This window comes from Crocuta crocuta, unplaced genomic scaffold (genome assembly GCF_008692635.1).
Source record: "Crocuta crocuta isolate KB4526 unplaced genomic scaffold, BGI_CrCroc_1.0 scaffold149, whole genome shotgun sequence".
Classification (NCBI taxonomy): domain Eukaryota; kingdom Metazoa; phylum Chordata; class Mammalia; order Carnivora; family Hyaenidae; genus Crocuta; species Crocuta crocuta.
Window position 1 is genome coordinate 5,316,649 of NW_027551561.1, and position 23,580 is coordinate 5,340,228.

Below are 23,580 nucleotides of genomic sequence, written 5' to 3' on the forward strand. Positions count from 1 at the left end.
GACCTTGCCCCATCTCTAATTGTTTTCTCCCTCTCTGGAGTTTCACTCCCCTGTTCTAATTTACGCAGTTTCAATAGGCATCACCTTTCAAATCCTGCCCACTAAATTACATGACACTATCTTCTAAAAAATCAATTTTATAATACTTTGAGAAATCCAATCTATCCCCATGGAGCTAAACTGAAGGAAGGAATCTTAAGTTACTAGAGCATTACTTAAGTACACTGGATGGAATGATCTTTGTGTCTCTTCCACCTCTACAACCACAAAATATGATGCTTCTATGGAAATAAGCTGTGTTTCTAGTTCTGAGGAAAAATGGACCTCTTTAGACACTTCCACGAAATAGAGAGAGCCCGCAAACCATGTGATAGCTTACTTACGTTATTCTCAAATTCAGGTTAGGAACTCAAGTGATATTGAAATACAACCCTAAGTTGGTGCCTTTTTTTTTTAATTAAAATATTTCTTTAAATTTATTTATGAGAGAGAAAGAGAGACAGCGTGAACAGAGGAGGGTCAGAGAGAGAGGGAGACACAGAATCTGAAGCAGGCTCCAGGCTCTGAGCTAGCTGTCAGCACACAGCCCAACGCGGGGCTCGAACCCACGAACCGTGAGAGATCATGACCTGAGCCAAAGTCGGACACCCAACCGACTGAGCCACCCAGGCGCCCCTAGTTGGTGCCACTTTTGTCACTAGTTGCTGAATCATAACGAAGGTAAGAGAAAAAGCATCTCTGGGATCATGCAAAGTCTTTTTTTTAAAGGTCTTTTTTCAATTTTCTTCTAACTATGTAAGCTTATGAACTCCTTTCAAAAATACCCTCATAGGACTATGGAATGGTAAAACAGTGAAACTAGAAAAACTAGTACTTCAACCTTTAATTCTCAAGAACTTGAATGACTGGGCAAGTCTGTCAAACTAACTGTTCCTCCCACAGGCTCTTATAAACCACATCCCCACAGCATTCTGCTAAGAATCAAGTTATCTGAGGATGTAGCGTTTAAGTAATGGCAGCTGCTCAGTACTGATATCCCTAAAATGAAATTCCCCAAAACTCAGATTCAAAAAACCCAACAGAATCATTAGTTTAAATTAAGAAACACAACTAAGTTTATTTTACTAGAAAAGAATGACTTGTATTTGCTAAGGCAAACAAGGTGGTGAAGTTTATGCAAATAGCTCTGAAGGTATCACGGACACCAAAAAAGTCAGATTCAGAGAAACTGAAAGGTACGCCTCAAAGAATCTTNAGAGGGAGACACAGAATCTGAAGCAGGCTCCAGGCTCAGCTGTCAGCACAGAGCCCAATGTGGGGCTGGAACCCACAAACCGTGAGATCATGACCTGAGCCAAAGTCAGACGCTTAGCCGACTGAGCCACCCAGGCGCCCCTCAAAGAATCATTTTTATATTTAATTCAGTTTGGCGTCTCCTCCACTTTGAGGAGCCTGAGTAAATGGGGCACCCATGCTCTAAAGTACACAGATTCCATATCAACCCCGGTTCATCTGTTCCCTCAAAGATTCCTTAAAATGTTGACGAAGAAAAAACAAATTCATCTCAATTCTTTATCATATTGGTTAATCAGGAAAAGGACTGAAAGTTTAAAGTGACTGCATTCTCTATTTATACTTTTTTTTTTTAAGGAGCTCCAAGTACTCTAAACTCTGCTTACCATTTGTAGAAAGCCCCCAAATAAGCAAAACTAAACAATATATTATTGAGGGAATTTTGGGGGTGATAGGACTGTTCTAAAACTGGATGATGGTGACAGGCGCATAATTATATACATTTACTAAAACTCAATGAACTGTATACTTTAAATGGGAGAATTTTATAGAATGCAAATTATACCTCAATAAAACTCTTTTTTAAAAATAAAGTATCAAGATAATGATAGGACAAATCACAGACGAGGAAAAAATATTCACAGAAGACCTAGCTAACAAAGTATTGTTATCTAAAATACACAAACAACTGTTTTTTTTTTTTAATGTTTAGTTATTTTTGAAAAAGAGAGACACAGACAGAGCATGAGTAGGGGAGAGGCAAAGAGAGAGGGGGATGCAGAATCCAAAGCAAGTTCCAGACTCCGAGCTGCCAGCACAGACCCTCACGCGGGGCCTCAACCCGTGAACTGTGAGATCATGACCCGAGCAGAAGTCAGAGGCTTAACTGATTGAGCCACGCCACCCCATTGCCCCTACAAACAACTCTTAAAACTCAATAATATGAAAACAAAAACAACGCAATAAAAGTATACGCCAAAGACCATAAGAGACGCCTCACCAAAGAAGATACACATACATATAGCAAATGAGCGTATGAAAAGATGCTCCATGTCATCGGGGAAATGCAACTCCAAGATACCACTATATACTGCTTAGAATGGCCAAAGTCTAGAACACCAACAGTATCAACTGCTGACAAGGACATGAAGCAACAGGAACTCTCATTCATTGCTGGTAAGAATGCAAAATGATCCAGCCACTTTGGCAGACAGATTGGCAATTTCTTACAAAACTCAACATACTCTTACCTTATAATCCAGCAATCATGCTCCTTGGTATTTACCCAAAAGAGCTGAAAACTTATGTCCACAGAAAATCCTGTACATAAATGTTTATAGCAGCTTTAATCATAATTGTGAACATCTGGAAGCAACCAAGACATCCTTCAGTAGGTGAACAGATAAACTGTGGAGCACCCAGGCAATGCAGTATTCAGCATCAAAAAGGAATGAGCAGTATAGCCATGAAGTAGACGTGGAAGAAACTTAAGTGCATATTACTAAGTAAAAGAAGCCAATCCGAAAAGGTTATATACAATGATTCCAATTACATGACATCAAAAGGGAAAAAGATGAGTGGTTGCCAGAGGTTAGGGGAGAGGGATAACTTAACAAGTAAAGCACAGAGGATTTATAGGACAGCAAAATTATTCTGCAGAATACAATGTCATTATTATACATTTGTCAAAACCCACAGAATGCAGAACACCAAGAGTAAACCATAATGTACATTACACACTTTGGGCGATAATGACGTTATCAGTGTGCGTTCACTGACTGGAACAAATGTATGCATCACTCTGGTTGTGGATATTCATAGTGAGGTAGACTCCGTATGTGCAGGATCAGTGCTATGGGACCTCGCTGTACTTTCTATTCAATTTTACTGTGAACCTAAAGCTGCTCTAAAAAAACAGAGTCTATTTAAAATAAAAACAAAAATAAGATAATAAAACAAGCTCAGCCACGGCACGTTCAACACACAAAAATCAACTATACATACAAGCAGTGAGCAATCCGAAAATGAAACTGAGAAAACTATTCCAATGACAATATTGTTAAAACCAATAAAATACTTAATAAATTTAACAAGATGTGTAAAACATACTCTGAAAACTACAAAATTGTTGAAAGAAACTAAAGATCTAAAAAAAATGGGAAAGCATCCCATGTTCATGGGTTGGGAAACTTAATACTGTTAAGGTGGCAATTCTCCCCAAACTGATTTATAGACTCAACGCAATTCCCTCTCAAAATCCCATCCGGCTTTTTAATAAAGATATTGATAAGCTAATCCTAAAGTTCATATGAAAATTCAAGTGACTCAGAATAACCAAAACACTCTTTAAAAAGAACAAAGTTAGAAGACTCACATTTCCCTATTTCACAACTTATGTTAATACAGTAATCAACACTGTGGTACTGGCATAAGGAGAAATGTATAGGTCAATGGAATAATATTGAGAATCCAGAAATGAACTCTTACACTGATGATGAAATGATTTTCAACATTCCCATTCAATTGGGAAATAACAATAATCTTTCCAGCAAACAGCAATGGGACAACTGGACATCCATATGAAAAAGAATTAAGTTGTACCCCTACCTCACATCATACAAAATAACTCAAAAGGGATCACAGACCTAAATATAAGAGCTAAAACTGTAACACTCTTAGAAGAAAATACAGGTGTAAATCTTCATGATTCTGGATTAGATAAAGCCTTCTCAGGTATGACACCTTCCGCTTTCAATGGGAAGTACAAACAACAGAAAATAGATAAATTGGACTTCATCAAAATTGAAAATCTTTGTGGTTTTTTTTTAATGTTATTTGAGAGAGCACACACAAGCAGGGAAGGGGCAGAGACAGAGAGAAAGAGAAAGAGAAAGAGAATCCTCCCAAGCAGCTCCATGCTCGTGTGGAGCCCAATGTAGCGCTCAGTCTCACAACTGTGAGATCATATAACCTGAGCCAAAATCAAAACAATCAGACCCCTAACAGACTGAGTCACCCAGGCACCCTCAACATTTTTATGCTTTAAAGGACACTACCAAGAAACTGAAAACCACAGAATGGAGGAAGATATTTGCAAATCATATACCTGATAAGGAATCAGCATTTAGAATACAAAAAGAACTTGGGCACCTGGGTGGCTCAGTCAGTTAAGTAAGTATCTGACTTCAGCTCAGGGCATGATCTCACGTTTCGTGGGTTCGAGCCCTGCTCGGCCCTGTGCTGACAGCTCAGAGCCTCGAGCCTGCTTTGGATTCTGTGTCTCCCTCTCTCTTTACCCCACCCTTGCTCACGCTCTGTCTCCCCCAAATAAATAAATGTTGAAAAAAAATTTTAGAATACAAAACGAATTTAACAACTCAACAACAAAAAGACAACCCAATTTAAAAATGGGCAAAGGACTTGAATAGATATTTCTCCAGCGACAACATACAATTAGCCAACAAGCACATGAAAAGATGTTCAACATCACATTACTGGGAAATACAAATCAAAACCACAATGAGGTACCACTTCACACTAAGATACCTATAATCAAGAAGACAGGAGGTGCCTGTAAGACTCAGACGGTTAGGCGTCCAACTCTTGATTTCGGCTAAGGTCACAATCCTAGGGTTGTGGGATCAAGCCCCGCACTGGACTTGGCACTGAGCATGGAGCCTGCTTAGGATTCCTCTCCCTCTGCTCCTCTCCCCACTTGGGTGCTCTTGCTCTCTCTCTAAAAAAATAATTTTTTTAAAATATTTTTTTAATTTATTTCTAGGAGAGAGAGAGAGAGACAGCGTGAGCAGGGGAGGGTCAGAGAGAGAGGGAGTCACAGACTGAAACAGGCTCCAGGCTCTGAGCTGGCAGTCAGCACAGAGCCCGACGCGGGGCTCGAACCCACGAACCGCGAGATCATGACCTAAGCGAAAGTCGGACGCTCAACCGACTAAGCCACCCACGCGCCCCTAAAAAAATAATTTAAAAAATTAAAGAAAAAAAAAGAAGACTGACGATAAGCATTGACAGGGAGGTAGGGAAACTGGAACCCTCTTCCATTGCTGGTGGGAATGTAAAATTGTTCTGCCACTGTGGAAACATAGTTCAATGGTTTCTCAGAAAGTTAAACACAGTTACCAGATACTAGATGATCCAGCAATTCCACTCCCAGGTATATACCCCCAAGAGAAATGAAAACATAAGTCCACATAAAACATGTACATGAGTGTCCATAAGCAGTATTATTCAAAGTAGCCAAAAGAGTGGAGACAATTCTTAATATCTCACTGGATAAGGAAAATGTGGTATATCCATACAATGAAATATTATCAGGCATAAAAAAGGATGAACCTTGAAAACATTATGCTAGATGAAAGAAATCCATCACAAAAGCCCACGTAGACTGAATGATTCTATCTATAGGAAATGTCCACAATAGGCAAATCTATAGAAACAGAAAAGATTAATGGTTGCCAGGGGCACAGGGAATAGAGAGTGACTTGCTAATGGGTATGACACTTCTTTTGGTGGTAATGAAAATGTATTCTATGGGGGCGCCTGGGTGGCTCAGTCGGTTAAGCGTCCGACTTCGGCTCAGGTCAGGATCTCACGGTTCGTGGGTTCGAGCCCTGCGTCGGGCTCTGTGCTGACAGCTAGCTTAGAGCCTGGAGCCTGTTTCAGATTCTGTGACTCCCTCTCTCTCTGACCCTCCCCTGCTCACACTGTCTCTCTCTCTCTCTCTCAGAAATAAAACATTAAAAAAAAAAAAGAAAAAGAAAATGTATTCTATGAATATATTAAAGCCATGAAACTGGACACTTTAAATGTGTCAATAATATGTGGCTTCTAGTTATCAAGAAAGCCATTTTTTGTTTAAAGTAGGTAATAATAAATAAAATTTAGGATCGTTGTTTCTTCTGGGCAGGGCAGATAAGGCATAGAGATGCATGGATGGGGGAGGTGTTTAAGGGCAGCTTCAGGGGTACCTGGGTGGCTCAGTCGGTTAAGCAGCTGACTTCAGCTCAGGTCATAATCTCACGATTCGTGGGTTCAAGCCCTGAGCTGTCAGCACAGAGCCCAGAGCCTACTTCAGATTCTGTGTCTCCCTCTCTCTCTGCCCCTCCCTGCCTCAAGCTCTGTCTCAAAAATAAATAAACACTAAAAAATATACATATATATAATAATAATTATAAGGGCACCTTCAACAGTGTTGGTTTTATATATTCTATTTCTTAGGCTGGGTCGTGGATACTTTATTATTCTTCATAATCTCCATCACACACCTTTTGTTCATTAGCTCTGAAGCCTTGGGCAAGTCACTTAGACCTCTCTGACCGGTAGCTTCCTCCTCTAAAAAAAAAGGGGGACACTATGATGTACGTCCTTAGGATTATCCTTTATGACAAAGGAGCTCAGGCTTTCTTTCAAGTAGAAGTTATTATAAAATACAAAGTGAAAATCTGCTGCTCTTACCTCACGAAAATAACCACTGCGGTAGATACCTTTCCAGACTTTCCTGGAACATAGGAGTAATTCTTTTTTTTTAAGGGGACAATCTTTGACACTGATTTTCACTTAATAAATTGTGAGTATCTGTCAAAGATAATCAGTCTACTATTCACAGACATCTAGGTCTCTTTCCTTATAAACAGATCTTTGCATCTATAAGCTCAATGATTTCTCCAGTCAAAGGGTGTGTGCGTTCAATTTTGAGAAACTCCTCTCCCATGAAGTCTCTACTCATCTACACTATCATCGAAAGTTTCGCCCCGCATCAGGGCTTAGCCAGACTCTGCGTGCTGAGCATGGAGCCTGCTTAAGATTCTCTCCCTGTCCCTCTCCTGCTTGCTCTCTCTCTCTCTCTCTCTCTCACACACACACACGTCTTCTCTCATTCAAAAAATAAAAGAAAAAAGCTTCAGAGTGTTTATTTCACTACATCTGCAACAACTGGAAGAGGTATTCCTTATTTTAAAATGACAATCTAACAAGTCAAAAGTGACATCTTGCTTCTGTATTTTTTTTTTTAATTTTTTTAATGTTTTATTTATTTCTGAGAGAGAGACAGAAAGAAAGAGAGACAGAGAGAGAGTCAGCATGAGCAGGGGAGGGTCAGAGAGAGGGGGAGACACAGAATCTGAAACAGGCTTCAGGCTCTGAGCTAGCTGTCAGCACAGAGGCCAACGCGGGGCTCGAACCCACAAACCATGAGATCATGACCTGAGCCGAAGTCGGATGCTTAACCGACTAAGCACCCCAGGCGCCCCCTCTGCGTTTCTTTATTAATGAACGTGAGAGTCTTTTAAAAATATTTTTAAACAAATTTTATTTCTTCGAGTAGCCCATTCTCTAGCTTTTGCCCGTTTTCAGTTAGGTTTTTTCACCCCTACTTCTTGTTGATTTTAAGAGCTCTTTAAGTATTAAAGATGCTAACTTTTGTCTTTCATACATGTTGCCAATATTTCTTCCTAGGCTTATGTATTTTTTTTCTTTTAGGCTTTTGTATGTTGTATTTTACCGAACACACATCTTAAATATCTACACAAACAAATCTGATACTTTTCTTGCTTTGACATCAAAGTAGTAAGTCTTTCCCTCCAAGATGATAAAAATAGTTATCCATATTTTCTTATTTTGTGGCTTTGTGTTTTGCATTTAAATCTTTAATCCACTCGGGACTTTTTGTACATGATGAATACAGATCCAGCTTCATTTCTCCCCGCCACTAAACATCCCAGCAAAGATTTAATAAACCAGTGGTATGCTAGAGCTGGTTCATACTGGCTCCTGAGAGAGTATTACAGTTTCTGGTATTTTGCAAGCTGACTGTGAAACACAGGCATTATTAAAACTTAAATTATATAAACTTACAATGAAATAAACCACTACTAGGAGAAAGGTAACAAATACTCAGAAATCATCGCTTCCTAATTATTTTAATATGATTTATGCTTGTAAGATTACCATCTACTTTATCTGTAGGGTAAAAATACTTCCTAATGGTGTGCTACTATATTTCTTTTTCCAATTCAAGCGCTGGTGACTTCACATTGGTAGCCTGAAACTGGCCATTACAGGAGTATTTACAGCACAGGAACTGAGCAGCCCGACAAACCAGGGCTGTTTTATTTTCCAGAGACCCTGTGAAATATGCACCGGCAGACCATGGAAGTAAGCCATTCTTTCTCATTACTTTTTTTAAAGTTTATTTTGAGAGAGAGAGAGAGAAGAGACAACACGCACGTACCCACACACGTGGGGGGAGGGGGCAGGGAGAGAGAATCCCAAACAGGCTCCACGGCACAGCCCAGAGCCCGACTGGGACCTTATCATACAACCAATGAGATCAGGACCTGAGCTGAAATCCAGAGTGGGCCACTTAACCAACTTAACCACCCAGGCGCCCCTCTCACTAATTTGAAAGAGGATGGCTAGTACGTACTAATCTGTCACTTATTCATAAATTTATAGAGCAGAACGCAGAGCTTAGACTTGCATGTATTTTTTTTTCCTGTGCTAGCATCACAGAGGGCTTTGATATTTTGATGTAGGAGATGAGGCTTTAGACAAAGTTTCTATTTTTCTAACATGAAGTCACAGTTCTGCATTGAGCATGTATTTTTCCTAAACCAGTCAAAAGCATTCGTAACTTAAAAGCAGATTATGGAAAGGAGGAGCGAAACAAGGGCTATTTGAGGGATCGTTGGTTACTGTATACCATTTTTATAATAGGGCTCTTTACTATTAAAAAAAAGGGCGGGGGGGCGCCTAGGTGGCTCAGTCAGTTAAGCATCCAACTTTGGCTCAGATCATGATCTCACGGTTCGTGGGTTTGAGCCCTGCATCGGGCTCTGTGCTGACAGCTCAGAGCGTGGAGCCTGCTTCAGATCCTGTGTCTCCCTCTCTCTCTCTGCCCATCTCCTGCTCACGTTGTCTGTCTGTCTGTCTGTCTCTCTCTCAGAAATAAACAAATATCGAAACACCAAAAATCAAAATCGCCACCAAGAGGTAGTCTGAATGTCACTGTTAAGTGTTCCCTGATCAAAATTCCTGTGTCGCAGGAGGAAGTAGGGCTCTACAGAATGGCGAGGGCCAGGGATACTCTTCTTTGTGACAGCCACCATCCCATCAAACTCAGCATTCGCAACCTTCAGTGTAACGAAGGACACTAAGTACCCACCCAGGACCATACTCCACTCTGGAGATACAGAAGAGACATGGCCGCAGCCTCTGGAACTCATTATTTTCAGCACATCAGTGGGTAGAAAATGTGTCATAGAGTGGTTATAAGCATTTGCTTTTATTAGCATTGAGAGGGAAAGCGAGACAGAAACAGAGGATTTTGATCCATCTTCTAAGAAACAAGCCATCTACTTTAGGAGGGGGGAAAAATCAAGGGATAAAACCTAGTTATTTAAAGTTTTTCCACCTATGGAGAGAAGCTGATACATGCTGATAACCACATCTTCGGTATCTACACCAGTTAAACATCACAGGGTCCCTATTTGAATGGCCCTACTGCTGAGGTACTTTAAGAAGTCAGTGATTTATTTGCAGATACTGACATCGACTGTATCGACTAAGCCAGTACCTGCTGCCTATTTATTTCCTTACCTGTCACAAGCCATTTCGATTTGAACTCCAGCTACTTCATTCTAAGTGTTTACGTTATGAAACTATGTAATAACGGGGTAGACTCGAGAAAATAACCCCCTTTTGCACATAAACCAAAAGACTTCACTTTTAAAGACTTGTCACTCGGTTTCTAGTAAGCATAATATCTCATATTGTAGCCTAGGGAGCAAACACAGCAGCTGCCCTTTTCACAGACACAGTTGTGCCTTGAGATACACAGAGCAAGGATTTTAACCACTTCCAATCACTAATATTTCAGACTTTAAAATCTATTTCTTAGGGATTTGTGCTATATATAGAAATAATCATTACCCTTTGGGAAACAATGGCTCATTTACTGAAAATGAGTTTAACAAAGGAATTATTTGGTACTGGAAAATACAGAGCAGTGAATTGGGTGACACAAATCACAGCAGCATCAGCTCATGTGACTATCAGGGTAATTTACTTAAAAAAAAAAAAAAAACTACACTAACTTAAATTTGAGCTTCAACAATGGAACATCCTCAATCAGGTCCTCTGTCACAAAATGGTGAAACCAGAAATTAGGTTATTTTGAAAATGTCCCTTTACTCCCAACCTGAGATAAACACCACAAAAAGGAAAAACTTTGCAGAGTGGAATATTTCTATCCTGCCTGAAGCCTAGTTTTGACTGGTGTATGTTTCAGTTACACATTTGATTCACACTGAATTTTCTTTTAAGTATGAAGAGAATAAATAGCATTCCAAAAGTCACAAGCTTGAAAACTTCCAATTCCTTCTCTAGTTGGAGACCTTACAAAACTTAATACATGGAACAGCAACTTGATGCAGGGACCATAAATTTCTTAACACTGTTAAGTCTAAATTTAATCAAAACCCAATCTCAGCAAGTTCTATAGAAACAGCCTCCAACCAGACAAAGCCAAAGTCACAAAATGTCAATCTAGAAAAATGGTTTATGGGTATATATCATTATTCAACTATTTCAAATGTCCTGAGGTTTAAAATTTTTCAAAAAATAAAAGAGGGGGCCATGATAGTCTCAAAGCAAATATACAACACAATTACATCTACCATGAAAAGACCGAGTTGTTTTCCACCAAAAGCCTTGTGGCTCATGACATTAAACTTTTACCAGAAACCTGAGAGTCACTGGCACACAAAAACCAACCAATGGAGTAAATACTCTATTTTTTTTTTTTTCAGAAGCACTGTTCTTGGTTTCATTCACAGAGTTTTTGTCTTTTATTTGTTTTGTTTTGCTTTTATAAGAACACTTCCTCCAGTTGCAATGGGCATTAAGTTGAACAGGTATTTCTGGGAAAGCAGCAAAAGAGCAAAGGTTCTGGCTCAGCCTCTAACTAGCTGTGTGACCTTGAACAAATCTCTTAGCTTCCCTGGGTCTCAATTTTCCCATTTATAAAATGAGGCAGTTACTTTAGATGCTTTCTAAAGTATCTTCCAACTCTCTAGCTCCTTTCAAGATAGAGCTAGCTTTCGGCTTGTGAGAATGAAAACATTAGCCCTACCCCCGCCGCCAAAAGGCCAAAATCTTTGTGGTGTTAGTGAAACAAACAGGACACAAAATTGTAAATACCCAATGCAACCGTGATCCCAACTCATGATATTAAAAACACACGCATTCCAGATAAATAACTGGCGGGAGAGGGAATACACCAAACGCTGTCAGTGGCTATCTCTGAGTTGTAGGTTAGTTTCCAAGTTTCCTATAATAAACATATTATTACTTTGATAATGGGGTGGGAAGAGGAAGTTAAAGAGGAAGGAAAAACCCGCCTTTTATGTGCTAAAGGAGGTTTTCCATTGGGAAGGCAGTCTACAACTTGAATGAATTTTTCAAAAACTGTTGGAGCTAATCAGCACAAGAAATTTCTGCAGCAGTCACACACCTAATACCTAGCAACGGCCCGACAAAAGCTGTTAGCTATTTGCCCTAAATTAGTAAGCTTTCAGAGGCGCTCTATTTTTTCACTCAAACTGGAAGTAATAGTAATGATAGTCAACATTTACATAGGGCCAAGCACAGCTCTGGGACTACATATGCCTCGATTCGCTTAATCTACAGAATCGCCCCTAGGAAACAGATACACTCTTAGTATCCCCATTTTACACATTATGACCAAGAGGCACGCAGAGGTTAAATAATTAGCCCACAGCTATAGTAAGGGCAGAGTCAAGATTTAAATCCAGACTGTAACCACAGTTACTGGCGCTTCACTACTACCCCATACAATCCCTTTGTACTTAAATCCCGTCCTCCTCCGGTCATTCTTTCCCTGCTTTTGTTCTCTAGGTTCTTCTGAACTACTTTTCTTGAAACCGGATGTGGAAGAATATGGAAGTGCTGGGATACAAAGACTGGCCAAACTTTTAATTTGCTAGCTTCACATTATGATTCATTTCAAAATCATTACTTCAAAGCTACAGGGAGTATAATTTAGCCTCCATACATATCACTAGGTAAATAATACTGTAACGTCTGAGGAATTAAAGAGCACTAATTGCTAAGATGAAGACTGGAATTTACTGTTTGGAAATGTTGCTGAAAATACTCTTTTAATACAAGGAAGGTGCTTTATCGATCGACGTTACTTGTCCTCGTGAATCTTCTGCGAAAAGAGCCCCTAAAACTAACCTTTGTGCCTTTCTAAAATTTCTAGCATTTTGAAATGATATTTTCAAGATCTTATAATTAATAATTTTGATTTTTAAAAGAATGCACATCAATATTTTGAACACTGGCTTTAATACACACCCAGTTAACGTCACAATAGCCCCAAGTCCTGTAACATGCAGAACGTGGGAAAAGGAAAACAAGAGGCCAAGCAATTAAACATGGCTGAAGGTTCTCACCTAATTCTCAGGCAATTCAAGCCCAAGCCAAGTATACCTGTGTCCCTTTCTCTGCACAGTATCCACATTACTTGCCAAATTTTATGGCTTCTGGATTACTCTGAATAAAGCTCAATTTTCCCCACATCTGTATTATTAAATTTTTAGCCCTGTCAAGGTAAACATGGAAATCAATAGTTTCCTATTTTAAACAACTAAAATGAGAGGGAAGTGGAGACGAGGGGGGGGGGGAATTTGCAGCAGGCTGCCTGTTAACTTAGATGTGCAATGAGATAATCACCCGATAATTGCCCCCTTTGGGTACTTCTGTACTGGTAAGATAATAAAGTGAAATAAAGTCACCTGGTTTACTTCAATTTACTTACACAATTTGCAAATCTGCAGCTCTCTGCCACGGTACATTAAGAAAATTAGCATGGAAGAAAAATCACCTGCTTATGTAAATTGGAGGATGGTTTTTATCCATGCAGACAGGAAAAAAAAATAGCTGCAATCTGGGTCGAATGACTAATTTTATCTATTTGTTCAAATGTCTCTCTTCACCTTTTCTCTGTGGCTCAGGCAGGAATTTTAGGTCAAGGAAAGGATAAACAAAAAAGTTTCTGTGTTGTCCATTCCCCTGTAAGGCATCTGCTGCCTGACACTACCGAGCCCTATGCTACTTAAATTGAAAACAAGACTTGAGAACTTTATCTGGATAACAAAACCACAACACTGAGAGAGGACAGAAATCAATGGGGGATATCTGATCTTACCGGGAAGGAGAGCAAACATGGCAAGGATCAGGCACCAATTTTGCCTTCTGCTACCTTAGGCAAACAAGGGTTCAGAAAAGAAAAGGAAAATACTCCAAATAATTCAGGGCAGTTGGGACAACTTCTCTACGGAGAACATTATTCCACTTTGTTGTATAAACGCGACCGGTCAAGATCTTCTGGGTCTGATACAAATTAGATGAATGCATTCTTGGTAATTAATGACTGCCTTCCCAGCATCCGTTGCTGGAATTCATCACTCCCGTTTATAACTGAATCCATCTCCAGGTCCACGGTGGACCTGATTGCTCCAAAAGTAATCCTAGCTCTACTGACAGCGACTGGTTCCGAAATCAGTATACAACCAATAAAAGCAAAAGAGACTCCAGAACTTTGCTGGTCAATAAAGTAGTCAGTAAAATTTNTCAATAATTTTTATAGTAGTAACATGTTAAAATGGCAATATTTTGGATACATGGAATTTAATAAAAATATACTAAAACTAATCTCACCTGTTTCTTTTCACACTTTTTAATGTGGCCACCTCAATATTTAAAGTCACATTTGTGGCTTGTATTATACATCCACTGGCTAGTGCTGCTGGTTTGCTGAGGGCTCTGTGAAAATGCGCTCTTCCTATTGTGGAAGAGCTTTAGGAAGGCAAGCTCCTGCTCTATCTCTGGGCATTGCGAACTGCCCTAGAGGGCTATAGCCTTAAAGCTGTGACACAGTTCATTCTGTGGGAGGTCAATCTGCAAACTAGTAAATTCCCTAGCCAAATTCAGAATTTAAGAGATTCCTAAAAACAAAACACTGCAAACCAACTTGCTAATGTAAGCACTGGCCCCCAAATCATTCTACCTGATTACTCACACAAGAAGACAAAATATTTATTATGAGATTGTATTTAAAAATTTTTAAATCATTCCGAATATTTAGGAAAGCAAGAAAATCCAAAACGCTAAAAGGTAAAGTATTACCAGAAAAGTAGTAGCAAATTTACATTCAGGAAGGAATTGATTGCCCATCTGCAAACAGGCAGGCTCTTCATAACGAAACCCTTTCCGGTAAGTCAATAAAAGAAAATAAATCTCTTGGACATTTGCACATTTAAAATCTGATCCCAAATTTGAAAACTCTATGAAAGTTACCACACTGGAAGAGGGTTACGTTTATCTCGTTTTTCCTTTAAACAATTTTAGAAGCTATTCAACATCTGTACTCCTGAAGAAAGCTGTCATATGGTCACGAGCAGGCTGGACTTTCCCACAAAGCCACGACGCTTTATAAATGTTAGCGCAATTTTATAGTAGAAACTTAGGAAACAGGGGCACCTGGGTGGCTCAGTCAGTTAAGTGCCCGACTTCGGCGCAGGTTATGATCTTCATGGTTCGTGGGTTCGAGCCCCATGTTGGGCTCTGTGCTGACAGCTAGCTCAGAGCCCTGGAGCTTGCTTCAGATGCTGTGTCTCCCTCTCTCTCTGACCCTCCCCTGCTCACGCTGTCTCCCTCTCTCAGGGGGAAAAAAAAAAAAAAAGAACAAACTTAGGGAACACAGGATTTTATGAATGAGGAAACAAAGACTCAGAAAATTTAAATCACTTTATCAAGGTCATAGGGTTGTTAGCAGCAAGGCAGGACCAGAACCTTGTCTCCTAGCAAGTTTGGCTGAGTACTCTAATACCTGGTCGCTAAAAAAATTCTTCCAGAGGAAACAGCACCTTGAACATGATAAACATCAAGTTCCATGGTTTATTAAACTAGAAAGAAAAACTTGGGATTTGGGTGAATTTGATTCATGATAAAACAAACTGCTGCTATTATTTAAGACATTCTCTAGAATCAAATATATACATTTCATGTATATATCAGAGAGAGAAAAAAATCACGCACACATTCTCAAATGCCACCGATGAGCTACCTGCTAAATTCAATAGTTTTCTCCACCTTCATTTTCTTTGACTTTTTTATCTGCACCAAAGATCACTCCCATCTTCCTAATAATCTTCTGCCATGCATACGTTGTCAGTCACTATGAACATATTTTCCTATCTGACTGCCCTTTAGTTTTGCCTCCAATAATTTCTTCCACCTACAACTCAGAACACTCCCCAAGGCTCAGGCCTCAGCTATCTCCACTCTTGTACATACATACATATAAATATCCGAACAAGTCTGTCTCTTACAAAACTTTCCACAGTTGCCATTCCCAGTGTTTCAGTTTTATTTCATTACCCGCCCCAAAGGGGCCTTTTCAGACATTTTCCCCCCAGGCTCCCCATGAAATGTTAATGGCATAGATATGCTATGTATTTATATATGTATACATGTGCTTTATTCATAAGAAGAGTAAGACTTTGCCCCTCTCCCTGACCCAGTGGGATCTCTTCAGCAGAACACTCCGATTTTAGGGTCTAGGTCTATTTTGTCTCCCTCCACCCTGTCACCTCCCACCTCACCACACTTCACATCTCAACAACTCCAGCCCTACTGTCTCCTGCACATGAGCCCATCCATCCAGAATGTCCTTCTTCATTAGCTGACTCTAATTCTTAAAACTCAGCGGCGGTATTACCTCTTGTAGAAAGCACTCAGGCCTTCCAGAGAAATCTCTCCTCTATGTTCCCATAATATGCAGGGAATATCTCTCCTGCTGCATTGATGGCAATGAATATAATCATCCATTACAAGTCTCTCCCCCCAACTAGATCATAATCTTCTTTAAGTCCCTAACATCCAGCACAGGGCCTGGGAAATAGTCAATGACCAATAAATAATTACTTAAGAACAAGCGAAAATACACCCTTATGTTTTTATTTAATGATTTCAAATTTAGTTTCAACTCTCCACCAAGACTCCCTCAATGCAAGGATGTATTATTTTGCACACTGTTTACTTTCCTGTAAGTTCCTTCAGGGCAATATCATGACTTAAACATCTCTATATCCCAGTACAAGCACGGAACAGATAATAGCGGAGGCTTGGCAGAGTCTGCAAAATTGTTTATAGAATTAAATATCCTCATCATTGCCTACGATAGTTCTGGTCCCTTGTAGGTTGACAATAAAATATACACGGACTAGTGAGTTCCAACAATGCCGAAACCTGCTGATAGTGGATACGATTCAATTAGCCAAACTAATTCAAAACACCGATAGGAAACTAGGTTTAGATAAAGACTGCCAATCATAATCCATGGCAGGCATCACTGTACACACACACCCCCACTCACGCCATTGTAATCAACTGGTAAAGTGCAATTCAGTATCGTTTCCTTAGTTTCCTCTTCATAATGCCAGAGTGCTAAAATTTTTTCTAATGTCTTTTGGCTAGGAACCTTAGAACCACCAACCAAGTCTATGATGACTTGTCACATGCTTATCGACAGTATTGTAACTGTTGCCTCAGGCACTCTCTGTATTCCCCCGTAAGCAACAACTGGATCAAACTGACAAGCTATATTAGTTAGGAAATCATTGTTGATATGCATTAGGTGACCCAATCAACAAATAATTCACTGGAGTATTATGGGTACACAGGGATTCAAAAGTAAAACCCAGGGGCAACTGGGTGGCTCAGGAGGTTGGGCGTCAGACTCTTGGATTTTTCGCTCAGGTCATAATCTCACGATTGGGGGGGATGGAGCCCCGTGTCAGGCTCTGCCGTGACAACGCGGAGCCTGCTTAGGATTCTTTCTCCCTCCCCCCCCCCCCCGCAAATAAATAAGTAAACTATTTTTTAAAGTAAAACCCAAATACAACTTTATAATGAAAGAGCTTCTACCCAGTGACTTCCTTCCATTTGGTTGGATAACAAATGGAAAAGTTTCTTTGGCTTTGACAACTTCCATAAAAGAAATCAGATTGGCATAACAAAGAAACATACATTATATAAACAATGGATTCTTAAACGGCTGGGACTTCAGCAGATCTAATAAAAACCACCAAGAAAGAGTCACTCAATTCTACAATACAGAAATCAGGGAAAACTCTCATACTCTGAGTTGTGAAGATAGTGAAATGTTCCAGAACTCCGTTAGAGGACAGCCTTTTAGATCATGGACCATTTCTACAATTGCCCATGCTTTGAGGGTAAAGCTCTGGGAACCCCAGAACTTCGATCCAAACATATATTCAGTTAAATACATTTTGCAAATATTCTTCTTCCAGCAAGCATAGGAAGGGTAACTTAATCTGCCCCCATTTCTTCTTCAGGACATGCATCTGAGTGATGGCTACAGGACATGTACTGAGTGATGGCTAAAAAAGTTGCATGTAATTTTGAGGGATACTGTCGTTTTGGCTGGTTTGAAAAAGCAATTCTTTCTGAAATGCTTTTCTCTTAATAAAAAAATCTTCATCTTCTTGCCTTCTGAGCTAATAATCAATGGCGTAACATAAAATTTCTGCCCAAGAATAAAACGCGTTTCTTTTGCTGTGTTGTGAATAAAACAAACGAGTTCTTTTGCTGTGTTGTGGTTTTGTGTTATTTTTGGTGTTTGAATATAATTTGGAAAACTCTTGTCAGGAGCCTAAGTACAAAATGACTTCCAATGTTACAAGGCCATGGAGTTTGTATTGCTGAGAAACCAGCTCAGCACCATTAGACTGCGTTACTCTTATTCCCTAACTCTTTGCCTTCTCTATTTTATGACCATGAACCTGCGGTTTCTCAAAGTAAGCGCGTCTGTAGTTAAAATTAACAGTATAGATTTCCACATTTCTGGTTTCTGGCTTTGTTGGGTCTAGAAGGGCAGGCACTGCTCTGGAAAGCTCTTTTTACAAAGCAGCACTCTGCCCCCCCCCCGCCCTCCCCCCAAGAATCCAGCTGTGGCAGTTAATCTTGGCTGTTAGAAAAACTTCTCAATACTACAGATTCTTAACCTGTACAACACAGTTAATAACAGAATACACTTCGGCACACTCCTCTCTCTGATGCAGCTAACTCCAGCATTTCCCCCAAACATATCCCAAAGCATGCCCCACTTTTCCAAACTAAAGTTGGCTGTTTGGGGAGTAAAAAGTACCAGGGAAAACATCAGGGGGAAAAAAAAAGATGCCTCTAATTTTCACAAGATGAGCAAGCTAGACGGTATCTGCCATGCATGAGGCTTTACACTGAATAATTTTTCATTAAGTCACACATATTTCCCCCACCTCACCGAGACCTTCTTTCGCAATTCACACGCTTTCATCCAAACACAAGCAAAATGAGTTTCCACTAAAGCTGAACTTTGATGATAAGGATGTCCTTCATTTGTTACATTCTGAGAAGAAAAAATTAATTTCCTTCCCACTATGTAAATACAGAATACTTTCTAAAACAGTGCAGAGGAACTGACTAGAACACCTACCAGGTCCATACAGACATGTATTTTATATATTTCAATGTGTTTTAAATTATTCATTAATAGCACATATGTAGCCTATAGCACAACAAAGGGGACACTTTATGGTACCTGAAGTCGTGCCTCCAAAAACAGTCTGCATGTTGGGATTTAACCTGATAAATCTGGCCATATATGAAGCCACTTCTGCATACATTAACACACCATTGTTTCTACCAACAATAACTACAATAAAAACAGCTAACTTCCATTGAGTGCTTACTGTATGCTAGACAGTATAATCATTGGTTTACAAGGATTACCACATTTTACCGATCCTCAAGGAGGGGCTATTATCATCCTCATTTTATAATGAGGAATAGAGAGGTTAAACAATTTCTTAACATGACACAGCTAGTAGGTAAGTATCACTACAGTGATGCTTAAGTTTTGAAAGACTTACATAAAAGTAACCTGCTGAAGGCATTAGAATAGTAAAATTCAAAGTTCTCCAACTTTGCTTAGAGTACAAAGGCAACAGACCAAATGAATCCCAGAGTATTTGATCTTTCAATGAATCACATAAGTTAAAAACCAAAACGCTAATGGTCTATGCAGAAGCATTTCCCAGACTCATTATCAAGGTGGCACTATAATGCCATTAATTCAATCAATATTTCTGGTTGTCAATGTCAAAACTGTCTGGGTGGTGCAGTCCTCAAACTTCTCTCAAGTGGTCAACTTCCTCCAACCCTCAAAAATAAGCACTTCGCGGGACACCTGGGTGTCTCAGTCAGTTGAGCGTCCGACTTCGGCTCAGGTCATGATCTCGTGGTTCATGGGTTCGAGCCCCGCGCCGGGCTCTGTGGCTGACAGCTAGCTCAGAGCCTGGAGCCTGTCTTTGGATCTGTGTCTCCCTCTCTCTCTCTCTGACCCTCCCCTGCTCACACTGTCTCTCTTTCTCTCTCTCTCAAAAATGAATTTAAAAAAACATTTAAAAACTTAAAAAAAAAAAACTGGTGCTTCGTAAGCCCCTGAAGACATGCTGCAATACTCTGTCCCAAGGCTGTCACAATTTTAAGCACTGCATACTCACTTTCCTCTGGCAAATGTGAACTACAGACAAATAGATACTTACATTATCCTCCCCAAATGACTGAGGTTTCTGTGTGGGGGTTGTTTTGTGTTTGGGTTTTGCATTATGAAAACGTCCAAATGGACATTTGGAGCCTTGACATCTGATAAAGAAGGTCAAATTACATATGATGCTTTGATGACCCATGAACAACATTCTATCATTAGAATGAATGTAGCTCAGCCTACCCTGTGACCATATTACCACGTAAACTGGAACCCTTACTTTGAGATAAAACACAGCAGACAGTTGTTAATGAAACCTTAATTGAACTGTCAAAGCACCATCTTGACCAGCAAGCTAATAGGTAATTCACTACTTTTACACAACTGTCCAATACTGATAAGTTATTCCACTAGTTAAATTCAGCTGAGAGATAAATCAAGGCTAAATTGTTCAGTTATAAATCTGACTGGTAAAAGGCTACACCACTTCTACAAATATCCTTCTGTGTCTACATACAGGAAAAACAATATTGTTCAAAATTACATGCAATGTTTTCAGACATCAGTTAATAATTTGGGGTGCAGGTCCTGAAAAAGATAGGAGAGCAGATATCGTGTCCTTTCGTGTGGTATGCCAGAAGAAAAATACTTGTAAGATGCACTAAGCATATTAGAGGGGAGCCAGAGTGGCTCAGTCAGTTGAATGTCTGACTTCGGCTCAGGTCATGATCTTGCAGTTTGTGAGTTCGAGCCCCGAGTCAGGCTCTGTGATGACAGCGTGAAGCCTGGAACCTGCTTCAGATTCTATGTCACCCTCTCCCTGCCCCTCCCCTGCTTGCTCGCTCTCTCTCTCTCAAACCAAACATTAAAAAAATTGTTTTAATATATCTGACTCTAAGTGGATTTTATGATGCCCAAGTAGTTACATGGTGTTTTAATCAAATGATGTTATCACTGGGAACATATTTTTATGTCCTATTTTAATGATTTTAGAAAAGAGTTTCAGGTTCATTAGGTGTTTTCCATATTAAAAAGAAAAATTCTGGTCCAGTTAGTTAAAAACCAAAAAAAACACAAAAAACAAAAAACAAAAACAAAAAAACCTCACTAATATCTTTAGCTTGGGTTTCAGAATAGTGTGCAATTCACTCTGGTCTGGTGTTCAACTCTTTAGTTTTAACAACTCTACTCGGGTCGTCCATATAGCAGCTAAGTTCCAAACAGAATAAGCAATTCAGACAGCAAGTCATCAATATGTAAATATAAAAATAGAAAGGCATTTGCATACTAAAACACACACCTGGAACTCTTCCTTTTTTTTAATAACTGAATTGTACTTCCCTTGTTAACAACCGAGTAAAAGCCCTCAGTGCAGCTAACCAGAAAAACTTGGTCAAGGAAAGAGGGGCCTGACCAGGAAATCAAGCCATCGAGCAGCGAAGACGCCAGGGCACTGTGCTAAGTGCCGCGGAGGAAATGAAGGACCCAGGAAGACACGGTCCATACCCTCGAGGGGCTTATAAACCTAGTGAGACAAGGCAAACACAAAACAACGGGTGTACAACAGAAGACGGTGTCCAGAATGAGGTACTCTTCAAGTACTGGGAGCCAACGCTCGGTGACAGGAGGCTTTCAGTCAATGACAGGACCTAGAATGGACTCCAATCGAAAACATTCCGTTTTTCACACACATGAAATTCAGAAAAGCCTCTCCCAGAATGTCTGCTGTGGGAGGTGTTCCAGCATTCCCAGTTCCTCACCTTCCTCCCCTAAAAAAAAAAAAATCTTTCCCTTTCGCACTGCCTTGACGTGAAAACTCTACAAGTCACATCACCGTCCGAGAGAAATGCAGGACCGTTTTTAGAATATGGTCAAGAACGCTGCAATCCACTTCCCCTTCAGGATCTCTAGTTCTTAATACTGTATGTAGAGCACTAAAAAGAAAGAGAACATTCAGGTCTAAGAAAATCCAAGGTGTCAGTAAATCGATGACAAAATGTGCAGCACGGAACCACCTTGTCCCCGTCCGCGCCCCCCAGGCCCCACGCCTCTGAAATCCTCAAGGGTTAGGCAAGGAATGGAAGTTCACGGTGCAATCCCTGGGGACAGGATACGAAAAGAGAAAGCAGGAAGAGACAGGTCCCTGGGCAGAGCCACTGAGAGACACCATTACCGGCTATGCTCTTTCCCACCAGGAATCCTGGAGAAGGAAGCCCCGCAATAACCTCCCTGGGGAGCCAGCTGGGAAAACACTGGACCCTGCTAGTTTAAAAACAAACAAACAAACAAAAAACAGATCACTTAGTATCTGTAGCCTAGATTACAAAATGTGAAACATACATAAAGATGGCCAGATATAATGCAAACACGACTTTCACATCGATTATAGCGTGAAAAACAATGACAAAAGGAGACATTTACCAGGCTTCCACAGAGTTCATTTTCCTGTAGTGATGGGGGCTTTTCTAGACATTAACAACTATCTATTTTTGAATGCCCTGAAAACATCAATTCCTCTGTCCACACTAGAATACTTAATCCTCCAGGAAAAAACAATTCCGTTTGTGCTAGTTCTGACAGCAACGGCACCTCCGAAGGTAAATTCATTTTATCATAAACTACTGACCTTCCTGAGAAGAGTAAACAGACAAGATGTTGCATCTCAGAAGCGCTGGGACTTTTTAAAACATCCCAGCACTAGCAAAAGTGGAGCAGTTTCATACGTTTCAAAAGAATACTTCCTACTACAGCCACCAACCAAGGGATACCAGCAACTTAAGAGGCACTAAATGACACTAAATGACACTAAAACATTACACTGAATGTGGGCCAGGGCACAGCTACAGTCTACTGACCTCATTTGTGGTACTCATGTGTGATGCTATATTTAATGCATTCTTATCAAAAAAGCTAAAGCTACATACTTCCCGACTGTAGCTTTAGGGTTTAAAATAAACCACTCCAGCAAGGACTTAACTGGTTCAAGTATGAACCCTACCTTCCTTCCCGGGATCATGATCACAACCCAAGAAACGAAAAGCCAAGAAGGGACCTCAACGTAGTTACGCAAGTATAATAACCCAATGACCAGACGAGGCTACGGAATCAAAGTAGGGATCGTCTGTGACATCCGCTGCAACCGGGCGACTCGCTCGAACGACCTCAACCGGAAGAGAAGACCAAGGTCTGTTGGGATGCACGCTTCGCACCTTCATCTACGGATCCTACATCCGGCCGCTGGCCCAGGTTCCAAACCAAGTTTGGCAGACAGCCAAACATGTCGGTCACGCATCAGCAGGCGTCCTACCAAGGCAAGGGCCGTGACTCAAAAGCATAACCCCAGAGAGCCAACACAGAGGGGCCTCCTGACCAGGGATGGGGGTAGAGGGGGTCTTCCTACAGTTGAGTGGCTCCATGATGGGCCCCATGGAGAAAAACATGGCGGACGGCTCGCCCAACTTCGTCGAGAGAAGGAACCACAGGTGGTGGGCTTCTTTGGATACTCACCAGACAACACCAAAGGCTCCATATCCAATAGGTCTATCCGGCTCAATATCCAGCTGCTGTTGTGGATGATGCGAGTGTTGATGGTGGTGCGCCTTAACCGTGGCAGCTGCGGCAGCCTGTACCTGAGA

At 40.4% G+C, this 23,580-nt stretch overlaps 1 protein-coding gene across 1 annotated transcript in view; it reads right to left on the reverse strand.

The window, feature by feature from the left end:
* Window positions 1-23,580, reverse strand: part of NLK (nemo like kinase) — a 168,432-nt gene that overhangs the window by 143,560 nt on the left and 1,292 nt on the right. The window contains exon 1 of the mRNA XM_077749691.1: window positions 23,453-23,580. This exon is cut by the window's right edge and continues 1,292 nt beyond it. Coding sequence (XP_077605817.1) covers window positions 23,453-23,580 — 128 coding nt within the window. The remainder of the gene's footprint in view (window positions 1-23,452) is intronic.